This window comes from Salvia miltiorrhiza, chromosome 7 (assembly GCF_028751815.1).
Source record: "Salvia miltiorrhiza cultivar Shanhuang (shh) chromosome 7, IMPLAD_Smil_shh, whole genome shotgun sequence".
Taxonomy (NCBI): domain Eukaryota; kingdom Viridiplantae; phylum Streptophyta; class Magnoliopsida; order Lamiales; family Lamiaceae; genus Salvia; species Salvia miltiorrhiza.
The window spans coordinates 5,756,965-5,777,883 of NC_080393.1; the positions used below are offsets into that span (position 1 = coordinate 5,756,965).

General features: G+C 36.8%; 2 protein-coding genes across 2 annotated transcripts; both read left to right on the top strand.

Moving 5' to 3' along the window:
• Positions 1-9,851: 9,851 nt before the first annotated feature.
• On the top strand, positions 9,852-15,291 carry LOC130991985 (disease resistance protein TAO1-like). Its single transcript, XM_057916425.1, has 2 exons — positions 9,852-12,120; positions 15,044-15,291. Exons 1-2 carry the CDS (start codon positions 10,500-10,502, stop codon positions 15,058-15,060), a joined length of 1,638 nt encoding a protein of 545 aa, XP_057772408.1. The 5' UTR covers positions 9,852-10,499; the 3' UTR covers positions 15,061-15,291.
• Positions 15,292-19,657: 4,366 nt separating this feature from the next.
• Positions 19,658-20,909, top strand: LOC130991988 (putative disease resistance protein RGA3). Its single transcript, XM_057916430.1, has 2 exons — positions 19,658-20,258; positions 20,508-20,909. The coding sequence occupies exons 1-2, from the start codon at positions 19,953-19,955 to the stop codon at positions 20,766-20,768; spliced, it is 567 nt and encodes a 188-aa protein (XP_057772413.1). The 5' UTR covers positions 19,658-19,952; the 3' UTR covers positions 20,769-20,909.
• The last annotated feature ends 10 nt before the right edge of the window (positions 20,910-20,919 follow it).

A 20,919-nucleotide genomic window follows, 5' to 3' on the forward strand; every position in this document is an offset into this window, starting at 1 on the left:
TAAAAATAAAACTATAACGAATTTAATGACTAGCATGTGACTTCATTTAATAACGAAGATATATTTCAAAGGGCCGTGTATCACCAAGTTTTAGCTTTGCCATTATTAGTTGATGGCTCAAAAGTTGTTATGATGAAAGGGAACATATATTTTAGTTTGAATTTTGAAAGGCCCTTCTTTTTTTTTTTTTTTGGAAAGGGAAGGCATGCCTAAACCAGACATGCCAAGAACATATATTAAGAGATGTCCTTCGAGATCAAGTCACGAAGCCAAGCCGGAACCTCGTCAACCCAGCAGATAGGTTCCGTACATGAACGCGCAAAATGCGCGAGGTTATGAGCAACAATATTCGCCTCTCTATACATATGATTAACGCTAAGAAGCATAGACAATCTAGCCAAAGTAAGAATCTCAAGAATATCATCTGGCAAAAAACGACCCTCCTCGTCCGGACAGGCCATGATTCTTGCCACCATCATCGAATCAGTATAAAGCTCAATAGGAAATAAATCATGCTCCACACACCAAGTAATGCCAGCCACCACCGCCATGATCTCCATCATTAGTGAATTCGAGCTTGCCTTACTCGGCTTCGCCGCCGCCAGCTGCACCTCCCCCAGGTGATTCCGAACGACCATGCCAACCCCATACTGCCGCCTCTGAGGATCAAAGAGAGCATCAACATCACATCGGAGCCTCCCCGCCTTCGGAGCTATCCATTTCCGCTGTCCAAGCTGCATGCCCATGATATTCTCAACGAAGAAGGTGGATTTGGCATCCCAAAACGCCTCTAGGGCCACCTTACTGTCAGCAACCGAAGGCACCAACTCCAGCTTAGTGTTGCCATGATTCACCTCACAAATAAAACACCACAATCTTCCAGAAAGTAGAATTCTTCCATGCTATACGAACGGTTGGGCAAAAGAGCAGACTATGTTCCGTGACATCCCACCTGCTATGACATCGGCTACAAATACCATCCACCGGCACCTTATGCTGCTTTAAATTCACGCCCGTCGGAATAATATTATTGAGAGCTCGCCATAAGAAAACTTTAACTTTCGGCGGTAGGGAGGGACTCCAAACTAGCTGAGACCAGCGTTTCCGATCACCACCACTCTGATAAGGGTTAGTATCATAATATCCTAGGGCCAACAAATACGCCGTTTTCACCGAGAACTCCCCTCGCGGCTCAAAACGCCAACTCATGTTATCATTCGAACCAAATTCAGCAATCGGGGTTTGTAAGACATCCTCAACTTCATAGGGCCAAAGCCATTTAGTCAATAACTCCTTATTCCATTTCCGATTGGTGTCAATAAGTTGATCCACCTTCAAGTCTCGATCACCCATTGCACCCTTACCACACACTTTCCCATCCGACATTCCATGCACCCAAGAATCGTGGAAAACACTAATCTTCGAACCATCGCCAACACGCCATTTAAGCCCTTTTTCGAGCAACGGCTTACTCCAGATTAAAGATCTCCAAATATAAGAAGCATTAGTCTTATTTTGCGCCTCCATAAAGCTGCCATTCGGATAATACTTTGCTTGGAAAACACGGGCCACCAAGGAAGTAGGCTTTGTGACCAACCGCCAGGCCTGCTTAGCAACAAGAGCTTGATTGAATTTCCTGATGTTGCGGAAACCCATACCACCCCACTCCTTGGGCTTACACATGGCCTCCCATTTTTTCCAATGTAGACGACGTTTATCGTCCTTATCACCCCACCAGAACCCAGCTGCTAGTCGATCAATATCATCACAAATGGACTCCGGCAGCCTAAAACATTGCATGGCATACGTCGGAATGGCTTGAATAACAGCCTTAAGCATGACTTCCTTCCCTCCAGCCGAAAATTCCCTCTGGTTCCAGCTTAGGAGCTTCTTCTGGATTTTTTCAATGAGATAGCCAAACTGGAGACGCTTCTGCCTTAAGGAAAAGGCAGGTAAACCCAAATATCTTTGCAAACCATCACCACTTCGCACCCCCAAAGTATTTTTAACAACAGTCGCCATTGCTGTAGTCGTATTTGGGCTGAACGTAATTGAAGATTTCTCGAAATTTATCATCTGGCCCGAAGCTCTCTCATAGCATTGAATAATTTCCTTAATAGCCGCCGCCTCCTCGCCATTAGCTCGAAAGAAAATCAAGCTATCATCAGCGAAGAAAAGATGGGAGATGCTCAACTGCCTTGGGATAATAGGGACTCCTATAATACGTCTCATTCTTTCAAAATCACCAAAGAGAGACGAGAAGCCTTGAGCACAAATAACGAAAATGAAAGGAGACAAATGGTCCCCTTGTCGTAAGCCTCGAGTAGGAGTGATAGTGCCATAAACACGTTGGTTGAGTAAAAAGGAGAAGGAAACTGAGCGAACACAACGCATAATCAGATCACACAGCCCATCAGGAAAGACAAGGCGTCTCAAAACAGCCTCGAGATAGTCCCATTCCACCCTGTCATATGCTTTACTCATATCTAGTTTGAGTGCAGAGAAACCCATCTTACCCGTCCTCTTCGCTCTCAGCCAATGCTGACACTCAAAACTGATAAAAATATTATCAGTAACTTGCCTTCCCTTAATGAAGGCACTCTGTGCGTGATCAATGAGCCCATCCAGAACCAACCGCAGTCTATTAACAATGACTTTTGACACAATTTTATAAGTAGTATTACACATGCTAATAGGCCAAAACTGAGCCACCCTCTTTGGTCGATCCACTTTTGGTATAAGAGCGATAATAGTTTCATTCCACTGCTTCATATCAGCCCCATTATTCAGAACAGCAAGCACTTCTTGCGTAATATACGGCCCCATGGCTGGCCAAAATCTTTGATAAAAGCGAGCACAAAACCCATCAGGCCCCGGGGATTTTGTAGGGTGCATATCGAACACAGCTCGACGTACCTCTTCCGCTTCAAATCTCCTAGACAACATATCATAGTCTTCCCGTGACAGCCGCTCCTCAATCTTTGAGCAAACCCCAGCAATATCTTGATGATGCGGCCTGGCAGTCATGAACAACTGTTGAAAATAATCCATTATGATCTGATCTTTGTCATCCTCCTCTTCATAACTCCTCCCTGTGTTATCCTCCAACATTTGTATAGTATTTCGTTTCTTTCTTTTAGAAGCTCTGATATGGAAGGCTCGTGTGTTTCTATCACCATTCGCAAGCCAATTTACTCTTGCACGCTGCTTCCAGTGGCACACATCAATCTCGACGGCATCCTCAATTTGTCTAGAGATTCGGTCAATTGTTTCATCGTGAGTTTTGTCTCCAGCATTCTGCATCAACTTCGTTCGTTCTTTACGGAGCTTTTTCAAGTCTTTAGGCAGCCTGTTGAACTTCTTCCCGGACCATTTCGTTAAAAAATTCTCACATCGCTTGAGCTTAGCAGGCAACTCCCCCACCCCTTGTAACGCCGTCCACTCACAAAAAAAGTCCAGAACAAAATCTTTTTCCATGAACCACTTCTCCTCAAAGTGAAATCTTCCCTTACCCCGCCTTTCCACTTGCCGTTTCCCATCATCAAAACCACACACAATAGCTCTATGGTCCGATCCATAAAAGTCACTAGTTATAGTGAAGGAGTTTGGAAAAACTTGTGTCCACTCACTATTGCACACATAGCGATCAAGTCTCTCCATAATAATATCTCCATTCTTTTTCACTCGCCAAGTGAGGCTCCTATCAGCCCGAGGTAGCTCTTGTAGCCCACAGTACAATAGAGCATCTGAAAACCATCCCATCTGCCCTTGGGGACGAGTTCGGCCCCCCACTTTTTCCGATGACGCGATAATCTCATTAAAATCTCCTCCCACAAGCCAAGGAAGATCATTCGCCACTCCTAAATCACCGAGCCGACGCAGAAGATCCCAAGAAAATTTACGTTGGTCCGTCTGAGGGTTTCCATAGAAACCCGTGAAGCGAAATTTTCTATCATCCATACTCACCATGCAATCAACATGCCCCACAGAATAAGAGAGAATACTAACATCCAGGGGCTCTTTCCACATCAAGATAAGCCCCCCGCTTTTTCCGACCGCATCAACTACAAACACACCATCATAACCCAACAAACTACGCCAAAGACCACATCTTGATGTTACAAGTCTTGTTTCGCAGAGAAAGACAAGTAACGGGGAAGCCTCGGTGATAAGACACCGGAGTTCATGGAACGCCCGGGGACTTCCCAACCCCCGAGCATTCCAACATAGGCAACTCATTGTGCTCGGCGGGGCTGCTCAGCAGCCTCCACCGTTAGTGCATTTGAATCAGTTGTTTGGACACGAATTTGCTTAGTCACAGGAGAATCTAGCTCCGCATCATCACTAGCTCTCCCCTTTCGTTTCCGAGACGAATTCTCGCCCTTTGCCAGTTCATTCAAACCATCATCGCCAACAACCTTCCCCACCACCTCCTGGCCCTCTTCTCCATCCAAACCCCCTTCTCTCCCCCCATCTCCACGCCCTCCCCTACCCCGTCCTCTTCCCCTTCCACCGAACCCAATAGGCCCCTCCCTTGCCAGCCTTTTCCAACTAGGGGATTTCTGAGTCTTCAATCCCTTTTTAGTACTCTCTCTCTTACCTCCCTCAGCTCCCTCACCCCCTTTCTTAGTAATATTTCCTTTATTCTGTACCCTTCTCACTCCATCCCCAACTTCCAAAACAGTCCCCCTTCCACTCTCCCCACCCCCTACCCGACCCTCTCCCTTACTGTTTGTCACACTTGTACCAGGCATCTCCACCACGCCCTCCATCTGTCCATGGTGATCATCCTTCTTATTAGAAGGTTGGTGCTGAGAAGGAATAATACCCATTGTATTCTCATGAGCCGAGTTCCTACTCGGAGTGCTGGACGCACTTGCTTCCGAGTTTTTGGAATGAGAATACTTCTCAGAATTGCGGGGCGGCACGCCTACACCTCCCTTGCATCGTATTTCATTAGGCTTAGGTGCCATAATCCACGTGCCAAACTTGAGTTCGCCCCCACGTGGGGTGTTAGGGTCCTCACAATATCTCAACAGATGCCCTATTCTCCCACATCCGAAGCAGAAATTTGGTAATTTCTCATATAACAGTAAAACCAACGCGCCCACCATCTCTCCGTCTGGAAGGAGTCTAACACATCGCTTGAGAGGGTTTTCAATCTCCCATCTAACCCTCACACGCGCAAACCGACCCATGCACAGACCACCTGCTCCCATATCAACTTCTTCAACAACACCAATCTGCTCCCCAATCCGCCTTATTACTTCCGGATGCATGCACGCCACAGGAAGATTATGGCACTGCACCCATCCCGTAAAAAATTCAAACTTCACATCAGTTGGGTTTTGAAAACCTTCCAGTTCTGAGAACAGTAGCAGATCCTGGAAAAGATGCCACGGGCCTCCTACCAACGCATGTTTCTTATCCATCAGGGAAGTAAAGAAAGCCACAAAAACATTCGCACCCACTATCTCCACATCAACTCGCTGTTGGGACTGTAATATGCTCGCCAGATGAGTAACCAACAATTCTCGATTAACTTGACGGCTCGCGAAAATTTTTCCCACAAGGCAAAACCTGGAGTTCTGCCTTAAACTCTCAGTTAGTGATGGTGAAAGCGTAATAGTGCTCGTATCCGCTTCCTCTGAAAGTTGTAACTTATCAATCAAACGTTGAACTTCATCATGGTCCATGCTGTCTCCGTCGCAAAGTCACCGGCTATCCCTGAGAACGGGAAAGAAACGCGCCTCCAAGGGGCGCAAACCTACTCTCTCAAAAAACCCTAGAGAAACCCTAGTGTATTTTTTGGAGAGAAAATCGATTTAATGGAATAGATGAATCTTAATTGGGGTAGATGAATCTTACATTTAGATATTGATAAGTTTTTCGCGTTAAAATATACACAATTTGCGATCCAAAATTATTAGAAGTTACACCTTGCAAGATGAACTTTTTTTTTTGCAAGATGAATTGGTCAAATGATTATAATTTGTTCATTTAAACCTTTTTTTTTATATCTACTATATCAAATTAAAGTTCTTGTCATGATCTTTAAATTTAGATGTATATTGAATATATTTTCATTAACGGAATAACATAATTGTACAAAAGAATAAAATTATAGTAAAGAGAAAAAAATAAAGAAAAATTAGAGAAAATATAACATACATGTTACTATTATTTATTTTTTGTTGATAAAAAATATATATATTATTATAATCACAAAATTGTCACTTAATTTTACAACTAATTTCAAATCGACAAATACTCCAGTAACTCGATCTCATAGTGCGCAGGAATTGGGTCGGCCCGAATCCCATTAGAACTCTAATCCAAACTTTGTGTGTTTGACACACGGCCCATTGTATAAAAGTGTCAATTCATCATATAAATAAAAGTAAAAGTGATAGCTCGTGAATAAAAAACTAAATGAGTCAAATCCGAATAGTGTTTCGGGTCGAACCCAGGTCCAATCCGCGTGCACAATGAGATGGAGGTACATGAGTGCGTCTCTTTAAAAGTGATTTCAAATAAAAAAATCATGTTTTAGTATATAGTAATAAATAGATTGTAGTATCAGTTTTATTAAGAAAATATATAGGTAGGATGATATGAACAAAAATGTCAATGGTAGGAAGCAGTACTCAACATGAATCCAACACCTACACCTACATTTCATGAATTCAAGAAACAAGCTTCATTTTTCCTCAAGGAGAAGATCAAAACTGCACGATTGGCCCTCACCGATGTCACACCAGCACAACTGTAACTCATCTCTATCTCTATCTCTACACAAAAATATTTTCAAACATTAATTCATCATCTCAAATTAATTTGTGTGAAGATTAGTGTTTTCCACATCTCTTCATTTCATATTTAGTTGCAAGGTTTTGATTTGATTTTCTCTGCAGTTTGAGTGTCGCAGTTTGTTGCAACAATAGTTATTCAATAATTGAAATCATACTAGCAGAAAAAACGTACACTGTACATATTATGGAGCGCATGGGCTGATCTACTACATGACTGCACTGTGAAAGCCCAATATTTTCTCCTATATATATTATATAATCCAGCCCATATTTAAGCCCATAGTCCAGGCCAACCTAAAACAAAAAGAGTACTTCCCAACATATAGAATTAAGGTGAGTCAGTATGCAAGTTTTTGAGCAAAAATCAGCATGGCACGAGTTCTTATTATTGTGTTCAAGGTATGTAGTTCAAAAATCCTAATTTAGAATTAATATTAAGCTTGAGTTATTTTATTTTATTTTATTGAATTTAGTTTGACAATATTAAAGTTTTAATGTTAAATTATCGATGTTGAATTTGAGTCAATTTTCAAGTTAAAGTAAAATTATCAATTATTAATAATGAAAATTAGTTTATTTTTTTAGAAGACGAAACAATATTTAAAAAAAAAAACACATAGAAGTAGATTTTTATATGCTTTTGATGTACTTGTTGTTGAAGTAGTGGAATTGGAACAACTATTTATTATAGTAAGTGAATAAGTTCTAATCTTAAGTCCATTAATATTAATACTTAACATAAAAATAAACTCTACGGAATGCTTAAATTTTTTTGCCACGGGGGCTCCAACCCCAAACCCTCGTACAAATAATTTTAGACATCATACTATAACAACAATTCCTGGATCCGCCCTTGATTGAATGTCGGCTTAATTGAAATACATTTTTTTAGTATACTATAGAGCGCATGTATTGTACACACATCCATGAACTTCACATTAATAAATTACTATTAGGGTGTGTTTACTTTGCATGCTTGATAAAATAGATGATTGAATATTTTTATCCTCAAGAGTAGGATTACTCAAATCCTACCATTTTGATGGGATAAGAATCAAGCAAAACTATCTTAAATTATAAAAATAATCAAGAGCCTTGAGATATCTCAAAGTCTCAATCTAACAAAGTAAATAAGGGATCAACTCTACTATTTTTATATATCAAGACTAATACTCCAAAGTAAACGCCCTGTTAGAGGTGAATATTTGTATTAAATTTCAAAAATTAAACTCCCTCAGTCCATGAAAGAACTTCCTAGGAGGGAATGACACTAGTTTTAAGAAAAAAATTTGTTGAGTGTATTGAGAGTGAAGAAAATGTAGTTGAGTGTATTGGGAGCGATGAAAGGTATTATAATTGAGAGTTGTGAAAAGTGAATAGTAAGAGTAATTATAAGTGATGGAGGTATAATCCAAAAATAGGTAGGAAATTTTTTTTGTGGACGGAGGAAGTAATATATAATACTAATTAATATAAATTTTTTTTGAAAAACTTCTTTTCATGGTTAATGTAAAATTGGTGATAGATTTTTAATGTACATTTAATTGGTTAGTTAAACACACATTGTAATAGACATCATACTCTCTCTGTACATTAATTAATCGAATTGAACACTCATGAATTCAAAAATTAAATAAGATATTCAACTAAAAGCACTCATGCGAAATTCACATACTTATTTAAGATTCTTGTGCATATTTTTTTGAAGATATGATAATATGGTCAAAATTAGTGATTATATTTGATAATCAGCAGAACTTATTAAGCTTCATCACATATATGCATGTGATTTTTTTAATAAGTCGCCTGCCCCTTTTTAGATGCTTAGGCAATGGAACTCCATGTACAAGACAAGGTCTAGAGTTTAATCTCTATAGTTCCCATCTTTCCAATAATATATAGATATTCTTAATTGTTTTTTGATTGATTTCTTTGTTCTTAAATAAATTGACGACATAAAAGCAAAGCAATATGATGATCGCTAATGTAGCAACTTTTGAGAACCAGGAATTTCATAATCAAAGCTGATGTAGCAGCTTACTCAAAGCTATATATATACCACCATATATTTTCAAAAAAAATTGCACAAGAATCATAAATAATGATGTGAATTTCGCATGAGTGCTTTTAGTTGAATGTCTTATTTAATTTTTGAATTTATGAGTGTTCAATTTGATTAAGGTATTGGGTAATGCTAAACAGCCACATTGTAGCCACCCATAATTTACCTAAATAAAAAATAATTTAATTATTTAACTTATTTTTTAAAATAAAAATAAGATTTAGCTATTTTATCATATTCTCTACATTGTAATTATTTTTTTGTAATTTTTTGCTAACTTTTTTATTTTTATTAAAAAATAAATAAAAAATGCAAAAAAATGCAAAAAAAAAAATAAGTACAATGTAGAGAATATAGTAAAATAACTAAATTCTATTTTTATTTTAAAAAATAAATTAAATAAATCAAGATTTTTCTTATTATACTAGTGTGTGGGTGTCCACAATGTGGATTTATTGTAAGGTATTTGACAACTTTGTAATATTCTTAATAGCATAAATGATGTAATGTGTACTCTTAACATCATATTCTCTCTCAAGTTTTTCAGAGTTTAGTTTCACTCTTAACATAATTGGTTATTAAAATAGAAATTAATTATTAAAAAGAAAATAAACACACATTAAAGACAAAAAAGAAAACGATAATTTAAGATGGATCATTAATGACTTTTTCTTTTTATCATCTTCACACACACACACACAAAGTTCACAAGCTTTCTCTCTCTGCAAAACCATGGATGGAGGAGGTGTGTCTTCTGCAGCCATTGAAGTTCTTGTTCAAAACCTCATCAACGTGTTCAAAGAAGAGAGGTCTCTACTTCGAGGTCTCGATGGAGATGCCCAACAGCTGCAGAGGACTTTGGTGATGATTCAAGCCTACTTGAATGACGCTGAGAAGAAATCAATCGCCCAAGATGCCGTCAAGATCTGGTTGAGGGAGCTTGAAGCTGTGGCTTTCGATGCTGATAATGTTTTTGAGATTGAGCTTTGATAATTTGTCTTCACCGTCACTCAAGAAGTGCTTCACATACTGTTCAATTTTCCCAAAAGGTGGCAAAATTGTGAAGCAGGAGCTGATTGAACAATGGATGGCAGAAGGTTTTCTTCAGCCAAATCGAAGAGATGATATGGAGTCTGTGGGCGACATGTTCTTTAATATTCTTCTACAAAACTCTTTGTTGCAAGTTGCAGAGAGAGATGATATTGGAAATGTGGAGAGTTGTGTGATGCACGATCTTGTGCATGATCTGGCATCTTCTGTTTTGGGTGGTTCTAATAATGCAGATGGCTGCAACCAAATCAGATACATCACTCTTCAAGGGTCAAAGCCTGTGCCAAAACAAGTGGCAAAACATTTGCGTACATTGTTCTTGGAAGGTGAAGAAATTCCGGGTAACATGTTGTCCAACTTGGAAAGTCTGCATGTTCTTACTCTTAAGAGTGATGGAGTTGAAGAGCTGCCCAATTCAGTTAGGAAGATGATACATTTGAGAAATCTTAATATTTCAAATACGAGAATTAAGAATTTGCCAGACTGGATTAGTGAATTCCATCACTTGCAAACATTAAGAGCCAAGTGGTTGTGGAATATATAGTCCGTTTCTGCTGCCAAGTACGTTAAAGTACATGATTAACTTAAGGCATGTTTATATCGACGATGGTGTGAAGTTGCCTGCGGAAATTGGGAGATTAACTTGTCTCCAAACCCTAAGGCACTTTAGAGTGGGTGACCACAAGGGCTATCGAATTGAAGAGCTGGGAAGTTTGAAGAATCTCAAAGGAAAACTAAAGATTAGTAGTTTGGAAAAGGTGCATAGCAAAGAAGAGGCAGAGAAAGCAAAGATATTTGAGAAGCCAAACTTATTTGATTTGGGGTTTGAATGGGATGAGAAGAGAGAAGGTGAAAGAAATGATGATGAGGGTGTGTTGGAAGGCCTGCAACCTCATGCAAATGCCAATCTGAAGAAGTTAGAGATTGATGGATTCAAAGGCAAAAGATTTCCAGAATGGATTGAGAAGATGGCAGTACGGGATGGGCCTCAAGCCTCTTGGCTACCACTGACCAACTTGATTCAGATAACACTCGAGAGGTGCTCAGAATGTGAGGAAATCCCACAGCTGGAGCACTTGCCAAATCTCAAATCTCTTTCTTTGATAGGATTGGAGAAGGTGAGGTTCATAAATTCTTCATTCAATAATTTAACATCCCTCAAAATAGAAGAGTTGGAGGGATTGGAATGTCTGCCAGATTGGTTATTCTATAAGAATCAGAATCTATCAGAGTTGGAGATATGGAAATGCCCCAGGTTGAGAGAATTACCAGATGGACTGGACACCCTCAATTCTCTGGAGAAGTTGACTATTTATGAATGTCGAAATGTGAAGTCAATAGGGAATCCAAGTGGCAGAGAAGGACAATCACAAGGAATCCTACGCGAACTCAGGATTCAAAGTTGCGAAGGGTTGATGGTTTTGCCACGTCAAATGCTAGAGTCATGGGCGCCAACAATCGAGTCTCTGGAATTGAATGGATTAAGCAGCCTAGAGAATCTACCGCTGGTAATTGACTGCCTCGCTAAAGCAGCGAGTCTCAGAGAATTGACAATTGTTGGTGTTCCTAAATTCTTCATGTCTACTGATAGTGTCAAGAGTTGGGGTTTAGGCTGCTTAAGAGAATTACAAATAGATGTGAGTGAGGAGTGGTCAATGGAGAGTAGTGTTGGCATTAAACAGACTGTGGATGCCTTATTGCAACCATGCTGCAACTCACTCATTAGTTTCGAATTAAAAGGGGTGGAAAATTGGGAGTGGTTACCAGAATCAATTCAACATCTCACAGCTCTTGATTGGTTAGAGTTACATAATTTAGGGGTAGAAGAATTGCCTGAATGGTTGGGGAACCTTCCATCTCTAGGGTGGTTATATATAAATAGTTGCAACAAGTTGAGGCGTCTGCCCTCTTGCTGGGGGGATGCATTGGAGGAATTACATATTGACAATTGTGGGGAATTAGAAGAATTGCCTGAATGGTTGAGGAAGCTTCCATCTCTACGGGTCTTACATCTAAATAGTTGCAACAAGTTGAGGCGTCTGCCCTCTTGCTGGGGGGATGCATTGAAGTGGTTAAATATCAAAGATTGTGGGGAATTAGGCATTGATCCTATTCCTGCAGAGTGGCACAACAACTTTCCCAATCTCACCGTCTGGGTTGACGGCCGCAAAATTAAACCTTGCAGCATGCCAGCAAGTAAGTTTCATTTTTTTTTCGTTGTTTAGGTTGTTTTTCTTGTAAGTTCAATTTTGCTAGAATCCATGGAATTTTAAATTAATTAGGTAAAAATAGAACTTAGAAAATAAATATGAATTTCATATGAATCTTTTTTTTTTTTTTTTTGGTAAATATCACTTTAAACTCCAAACTATTTTTGCACTATCAATTATATCCTGAACTACTGAAAATAATTTTTTAAACCTTGAACTATCAATTTTGTATCAATTGTACCCTTTATCTATTTTTCATCCTTTGAATTAGTAATGAGTAATGCATATAATCACGTCGTTTTATATAATATAAGTCAAAAAAAGAATGATTCTAAATACATTGTAGTATCCGGTGAGCCACATCAAATTTTTGAAGCTAAGAAAATGACGAATGGTACAATTGATACAAAATTGATAGTACAAGGTTTAAAAAAATTATTTTCAATAGTTCAAGATATAATTGATAGAGCGAAAATAGTTTGGGGTTTAAAGAGATATTTACCCTTTTTTTGTCGTGTTTTTCTTAATGATGTCAAAATTAGGTGATGCTTAATTAATTAAGCATCTATTATTTATATTAAATTTAGATGATTGCTTAATATTTTACTATAATTTTATAATTTTCAAATATTATCCAATAATTAGTTCAAAAAATATATTAAAGTAATAAACGTTACTATGAAATGAAATAAAATATAAATTTATACTCATAATTTTTTTTATTAACATAAGTTTTTTTACACACGTCATCTCCTTTGCTAGTCTTATAAAAATGTGTTTTCTTCTCAAATTTGATTATTTATAATATCCTTACTTATTTTAAATCTTAAGATTAATAAAAAAAATTGTAATAAGATTTATCTATTTTCTTTCTGTAATATATATACATATATGAGGAATGTTATGCTACGTACCTTATGTGCGCACCTTATGTGAGCACCACTCACGTTTAGTCCTCGTTAACATTTTTTTTTTTTAGACATTTATTTTTATTCTAATACTTCATAAATTGTTATTATGATCATTAATTTTATAAATAACATAAAAATCAAAGTCTGATTTGTTCATGTTCCCTTTAACTTCAAATAATTAATAAAAAGAACAAATTAGACTTTGATTTTTATGTTATATATATATACACACACATATGCATATATATATATATATATATATATATATATATATATATATATATAGGGGAGAGTTCAATGGAGACCACTCCCCTATATAGAGAATGAAGACCAAATCTGGTTCCTTGATCTAACTTAATCTAATGGTGGTAATTTAATTGATTAAATTTATTAATTTTCATTTATTTTATAATCAAAAGGTTAAGCATGTCATTTTCTATTTAACCCTAATCTCACTCGCTCTCTCTCATTCACGCTCTCTCTCTCTCAATCACTCTCCCCTCTCATTCACGCTCTCTCTCTCTCAATCACTCTCCCCCCTCCCCCGCCGCCTCCCCAATCCCCTGCTGCTCCGCCGCCTCCCCATCTCTGCTGCTCCGCCGCCTCCCTCCCCGCCACCTTCCCAATCGCCTCCATCTCTCCTGCTGCTGCTCCGCCTCCATTGCTGCTCATGTTTTCAGACCTCTAATATCCGTCACGATTTGAGGACCTCCCACCCCTGCCACCAAACTCGCCCCTGCCATTGAAATCACCCCTGCCGTAACCCCTTCCACCTCCGTAGTTCCCACGTCCTCTTACTCCCTCATTTCTGAATCCAGAACCCCTTCCAGATTGAAATCTCCCCTTGGCATTTCCTCGAGTGTTCGTAGACCTCTTCTCCTCAACAAATGATTGGCGTACACCAATTGTCACTGGAGAAGCCTGAAATGTCAAATTGAATGTTCTTAGAGAGAACTCCATTAACATGGAGATTGATTCCTGAATAGAGTCTTATGAAGGCTTATGAATAAGTTCCAAAAACGGGCTTATTTCAATGTATAAGGTGATATATCGAATAGATATGAATAAGCTTATTCAGGAATATGCATCAAGATTATTCAGGAATTTAATCTCGATTTTTTTGTACTGTGTTCGTTGAAAAATAAATGAACATGATAATGTTCGTAGAAAAACAAATGAACATATAAATGAACATGATAATGTTCGTAGAAAAACAAATGAACATACTAATGTTCATCAATATGTTCATAGGAAAACAAATGAACATACTAATGTTCACCTATTATGTTCATTGGCGGATCAGGTCCCAGAATTGGAAGAGAGTAATTTTCGGGATTTGCTCAACCAGATGCCATAATTCGTGGATTTGAGTGGACGTTTTTGCCCTTTTTGGATTAAATAAATGTAATTAACCATTATTTAATTACATGAAAAATCAAATCAGGAAATAATCTGGATCATTGATTGGATTGAGATGAATGGCCTTGATTTGGTCTTCATTCTCTATATAAGAAATGGTCTCCATTGAATGCGATCCTATATATATATATATATATAGGGGTGGGCTACCGTGAGAGCACATCTTAAAATAAGAAATAAGAGCAATTTTTAATGTATGAATTTTATGTAGAACACGTATGAATTCGTTGTATAAATGTATGAATTGTGAAAAATAAATTTTTGCTACCTTTGGGATTCGAACTCAGGACCATAAATCCATGACCATAAATCCATCCAACAGGATAATAAATCAACCGTAGATCTTGATGATCTAAGGGCTGAAAATGATTCTTATTTTAAATCTTAAGAAATGCTCTTATTTTAGCCCTTCCCTATATATATATATATATATATATATATATATATAAATCCAATATTTTTACTTAGGTAGCATGTACTAGAATATAGCCTTGTATATAATAGTGTGCTATCGCCTATCATAGTATATTGATATTGATTGATTTGATATTAACTAAGATTCTGTATTGTATTGTTCAGAACTTCAACAATGTTGAGTCGATGCTTCCGCAAGAGAAATTGAAGCTATAGATAATGATTGTCCATTTATAGAGTTGCTTTCTTCATCTACACATTTTTGTTTTACTATTTGTCAATTTTTTTATGCTTGGTTGTTTTTTTCCTGTAGATTTTAAGAATGCAAACTACAGATATCATGTTTCTTGAGCATTGTTTTTCTTTTCTGTCTTTTGAGGAAATAAAAGGTGTTGAAGTAGCTTTCATTTTAATAGACATTCATTTCGAACATTCATTTCAAGACATGAAAGTAGTTAAGGTGTGTGGATGGCATTATAGATTTTTTTTATATTTTTTTATTTAAAGGAAAACATGATAAATTGATAATGTACGAAATTTGTGATGTATATATATCTTATTTGCTTTATGAAACTCATTTATTTTGGAAATTGGACACTTTGTAGATAGCTACTTTAAACATTTCTTGAAAGTCAAACTCGTCTAACTTTATTTTTATTTTTATTGTGAATGAAAATAAATAAGATTGAAAGTTGTACAACAAATGATTCGAACTTGAAATTTTCGGCTTCAAACATTAACCACAGTCTAACCACACTACTATTATACTAACACATGCACGCTTGCCTTACAATTTGATGTTGGATATATGGTATTATAAGGAACGAATTAAAATCATCATTAAGGTCACAAATCAAGTAACATAATGGATACAAAACAACCGCACATTCAAAATAAAGAAAATCTACATTTGGAATATTGTATGAAGAGAACCAACTCAATAAATTCACAATTAAATCGCTAGTGTTAGTTGTGTTATTAATGATCTTAAATCAATGTAAAGTGAGTTTGTGTTGTTAATTTCACAACTTTTTTTTTTTTTCACAACTAACTCGATAAATTCACAATTGAATTGCTAGTGTTGGTTGTGAATTTAAGATATAAAACTTGAATTTACAACCAACACTATTTTCAATTATGAATTCAAACTTTAAAATTGGAATTTGCAACTAAATAGCTAGTGAAGTAACCCAACACCCCGCCATCCCAATATTTTCTTTCTTCCCCAATTTTTCTCCTCCTTCTCTCTCTCTTTCTTTCTCCTGCAACTAGTCTATTTTTTATTATTTTTTAAAACTTTTGTGCGTTGACACCACGTGTAAACATAAATTTTAATGTATTCAATTTAATGAAATACCAAAATGTGTACAAATCCAAAATATATAGATTGAGATGAATTTGTTGCGGGTTGCGAATCTCTACTTGATTTTCTGATTATCATCTTCAAATGTTACTTGAAATCTTTGGAGGGAAGTATGCCTTCTTGATCTCCTTTGATTTGTATTTGATTTGATGACTTAAATTTGGCTTTGATGACGTCAATCCAGAGGTCTTCCACCTTATTTCTGAATTAAACGTTGACTTTGATGAAAAACTCGTTGACTTCCTTGTAGAATGCCTTGATTGTTGGAAACGACTTTGTTGTAGTGAATTACTCCTTCAATGCTTGAGTTCTCAAATGATTTGTGTATGTATGAGCTTCCTACATCTCATATTTATAGTTGTAGAAAAAGCTAATTAAGGAAGCTTAAGATTGGGCTTCAAAGCTTTAGCCCGTAAATCTTGGGCCTAGGGCTAAGGTGGCATAATATGATTGGATCCTCTTGATTTATTTCCTTTTATGCAAATTTTGACACAAGACAACTTCTAATTGGTCAATAAATCCACATAATTAAATATCAATTATATATCTATTTAATTTGTAATTATATTTATTTTAATTCTAAAATATAAAATAAAATATATAATTTAATATTTAATTTATAATCTCCACATGACACGATTTAATTGGCCATAAATTTTATTTGCCTACACCACGCTTTCTGCTAAAACACCCAAAACATCGTATTCTCCCCAAACCACCGAGCACACATCGTCGTGGCACTCCAGCGTGCGGTGCGTCTCCTTCTTCGGCACGACCCGACTCTCCAGCGCTAGATGCTCTAAAATCAGCCTTGATTGGTCAACTCTTTCAATATCAGTATTAACTGGTCAATCATCTTATCAAAGTCAGTCTTGAGTCTTGACTAGTGAGCTTTATTAAATCTTAATTGAATACTCCCTTCATCCACAAAAAAGTGTGAGGTCGAGTGGAGGACACGAATTTTAATAAAAAAAAATAAAAAATGTGATTTTAATGTTGTATGATAGTATTGGACTCACCAAATTATAAAAGTAAAGAATGGATATTATGTAAATATTTAGTGTCAACGGAGTTTAAATTATAAAGGAGGTTTTTAGAAAAGGAAAACACACAATCTTTATGGACGGACGAAAATAGTAATAAACACATAATCTTTGTGAACGGGAGAGTACTATATAGAAAAATTATCTTAAATTGAGTACAAAAAGTTAAAACGATTTCTCATTCAAGTTCAAAATAATGAATAGCGACTTTATGAGGTGAGTGATCGAGTTTCCAACTTTTGAAACAAAAAAAATTCAATAGAGAAACCTTTCTTTGTAATTCCAAGCTTTTCAGCTTAACAAAATAGTATCGAAGAGCAACGAAATTGAATTCCTCAATCAGAACTCTAATTTTGACGAAATGTTAGAACTAGAAGAAGAAATTATCCTGCGCCACAATCCAAAATGGAAGAAACCTTCCATAATTAGTTTTTTGGTTTCCTTCATCTCAGTTTCTTTCACACAATTCTCCTTTTCTTTGCTCCCTCTCTTCCTCCCCACTTCATCCTTTCTCTCTCTTCTTCCTCTCTCAGGTTATAACTCCCTTAATTCTTATTCTGATTGTGTAGAATTCTTCGTATTCATGGGCATCGAGTTTCTCAGGTTATTTCATTTTTGTTGGATATTGTAATGAACATGGAAATCATGATGGTGTTAATTGGCCTATGCCGGTAAGTTTCTTATTTGCTAGTGAAAGGATTCTTACATATTCCGGCTTGAGATGTAACAGAAATTTGAATTTTGTGTATCTCAGCATGTGTGCATCTGTGTGTTTCTTATATCTTGTGGTCATGCTTAAAACGGTAGTATTGTTTTTGTATAGGAGTTGAAAGTTTCACCTTCTGTTGCACATCAAGAGTCCCAAGCTGAAGAAGTATATATAATGTTCCTTCTCTCTTATCCTTATTTGAAGAGATAACTATAACGCCAATTACCATCAATGCTAAGTCTAACTAATTTGTTCTAATATATCTGAACTGACGATTTAAAATTATTAGAAGTCAACTGGGTTACTAATAATATAAATATAAGAAATGGGGCTTCCTCATCGCACTTTGGACCAAATAATAGCTATTGGGCTTATCTTAAAACTGGATCAATATTCATAAATTGGGCTTTGGTACTTTATATTACTAAAATCACTGACCCAAATAGTATTGGGCTTTATAAACATAAAAAAAAAAACTTTCTCTACATATTTTACCTAATCAATTAATCTCATATAGAAATTGACTTGCTAAAATTGTCTATTCAATAAATATAATATCTCAACTTAATTATACATATAAATAATAACATAGGGGGCTACTACATTTTTCCATACAGGCGAGAAAATCTGGAGGAAACGAACTATTTGAGAGACGATGAATACTGACTTGTGATCGTTTCCAGTTTTCCGTGGAGAAAATGAAGGGTGTTAGAGTCTTGATTCTGAGCTCACAGCAGCTGGAAATGAGGCCTGTGAGGTTCTGCGAACCGGCTCTTTGGCCCTCAGAGTGTTGCTCAAGACTTTCAAAGCCAAACAGAAATGGGACGATTTCAACATATTGATGAAAGGGGTACTCAATGTTTATGATTTTTGTTTGATTTGATGCATCATCTCTATTTAATACAACTTCATACAAGATTATCGTTTTTTGTGTAGATTTAATTGTCGTTTGAAAGTGTGAGAGAATATTGAGGTTGCTTGAGAAAGGCCCTCTTCTCAAAGAGGAGAGAGACAAGGCTAGAAAGATCTCAAGAAGGATTTGGTAGCTTCTGCCTTAGAGCTTCATCAACTCAAGAAATTAATCAAGAATCATCGTCAAAAACATTTGAAAGATGCAATTCTCAGTTCAATGATCGCTCCAATCAAGATGTTTTCACACTCACCTCAATTGAGATAGATCATCATCCATTTGATGGTCTAACATGTCTGTCGCTGCCTCCAACTGCACAAACAATTGAAAACAGTGGATTTTGAGACGATTTAGTTGGTGAAGTGAATGTGTTATAATATTTTAATAGTTGTTGAGTTCCATATATGTCTTCTTGATTGAGCTAATTAGAGGACATATTTCCTTTCCAAGATTGTGTTTTCTAGGTATTATGAACACATGATCATATATAGCATGTGAAGTGTGTGAAACATCTCTTCGTTTCATTTATAGTTGCAAGATTTTGATTTGATTTTCTCTACAGTATAAGTATCGCAGTTCGTTACAACAGTAGTTATTCAATAATTTGGAATCATATTTGTGAAAATTTCATGCTGAGTAACAATGCGATACATAATTCCACAAACCTTGTAATTCAATAACATAAAAAAATCCTTTTGAATTGACTACAAAAGTGAAACAGGATTTTTCATCTTTATATGATGTAGATGTCATTTGGACATAGTGGTAGAGGTCCCTTTTGCAGCTTATTTGATTAAATCAATCATTTATAAAAATTTCTATAACCACTTGACGAGCCCAACGAAAACTTTGGCCCAAATCCAATTTCCTCTACCACAGACTACTCTTCGTTCCCCAAATCTTCGAGCTTTGATTCCATTCCATGTAGATAGAGATTAGAGAGAATGTTTGAATGGTCATCCTCAACTTTACAATAATTCATCTTCACACACACAAAAATTAATTAAAAATAAAAATAAAAATCACAAGCATTCTCTCTCTGCGAAACCATGGATGGAGGAGGTGTGTCTGCCGCCGCCATAGAAGTTCTTGTTCAAAACGTCATCAACGTTTTCAAAGAAGAGCGGTCTCTACTTCGAGGTCTCGATGGAGATGCCCAACAGCTGCAGAGGACTCTGGGCATGATTCAAGCTTACTTGAATGACGCTGAGAAGAAATCAATCACCCAAGATGCAGTCAAGATCTGGTTGAGGGAGCTTGAAGCTGTGGCTTTCGATGCTGATAATGTTGTGGATGAACTCAGCTATCATCTTCTCCACAAAAGAGTCAACAAAATGAAGACACCCAAGGATAAGGTATTATCATGCTTCTCATCCTTGAATCACATCTCACGCCCACGAAATATGGCTCTTAGAATCAAACAAATCAATACGAGTTTTGAGAATATGAACAAAAGGGCAACCGAGCTCGGCCTTCAGAGCATAGTGGTGAATGCACCTGCTGCTGCTCTGAATGCTTCCTTTGAGACTGATTCATTCTCTATTAATCCAATCTTTATTGGAAGAGATGATGATGTGCCTAAACTAGTTGAGATGCTGATCCAGATCAGCCCAGAGGAACGGACATTCTCCACCCTTGCAATTGTCGGAATGGGAGGTATGGGGAAGACCACGTTGACCAGGAAAATCTTCAATCATCAAAGGGTAAAGAATCGATTTGGATCACGCGTTTGGGTTCATGTTTCTCAAAATTTTGATCCAATGCTTCTTTTCAAGAAAATTGATAGATGTATCAAGATAATGACTCTTTCGAGCGAGCCTTACTCCAACAAAGAAGGAAGATCACAAAAGGATAATTCTCATTGATTGAAAAGTAAAACAAACTCTGCAGCTAAATAATGGAGCATCACAACATCGAATGAATTTTATGGATGCATTATAATTGGATTAAACTTTCCGTCTATGCCGTGCACGCAAATATTTTATATTGGTTAAAATTTTACATTATGCACAAGTG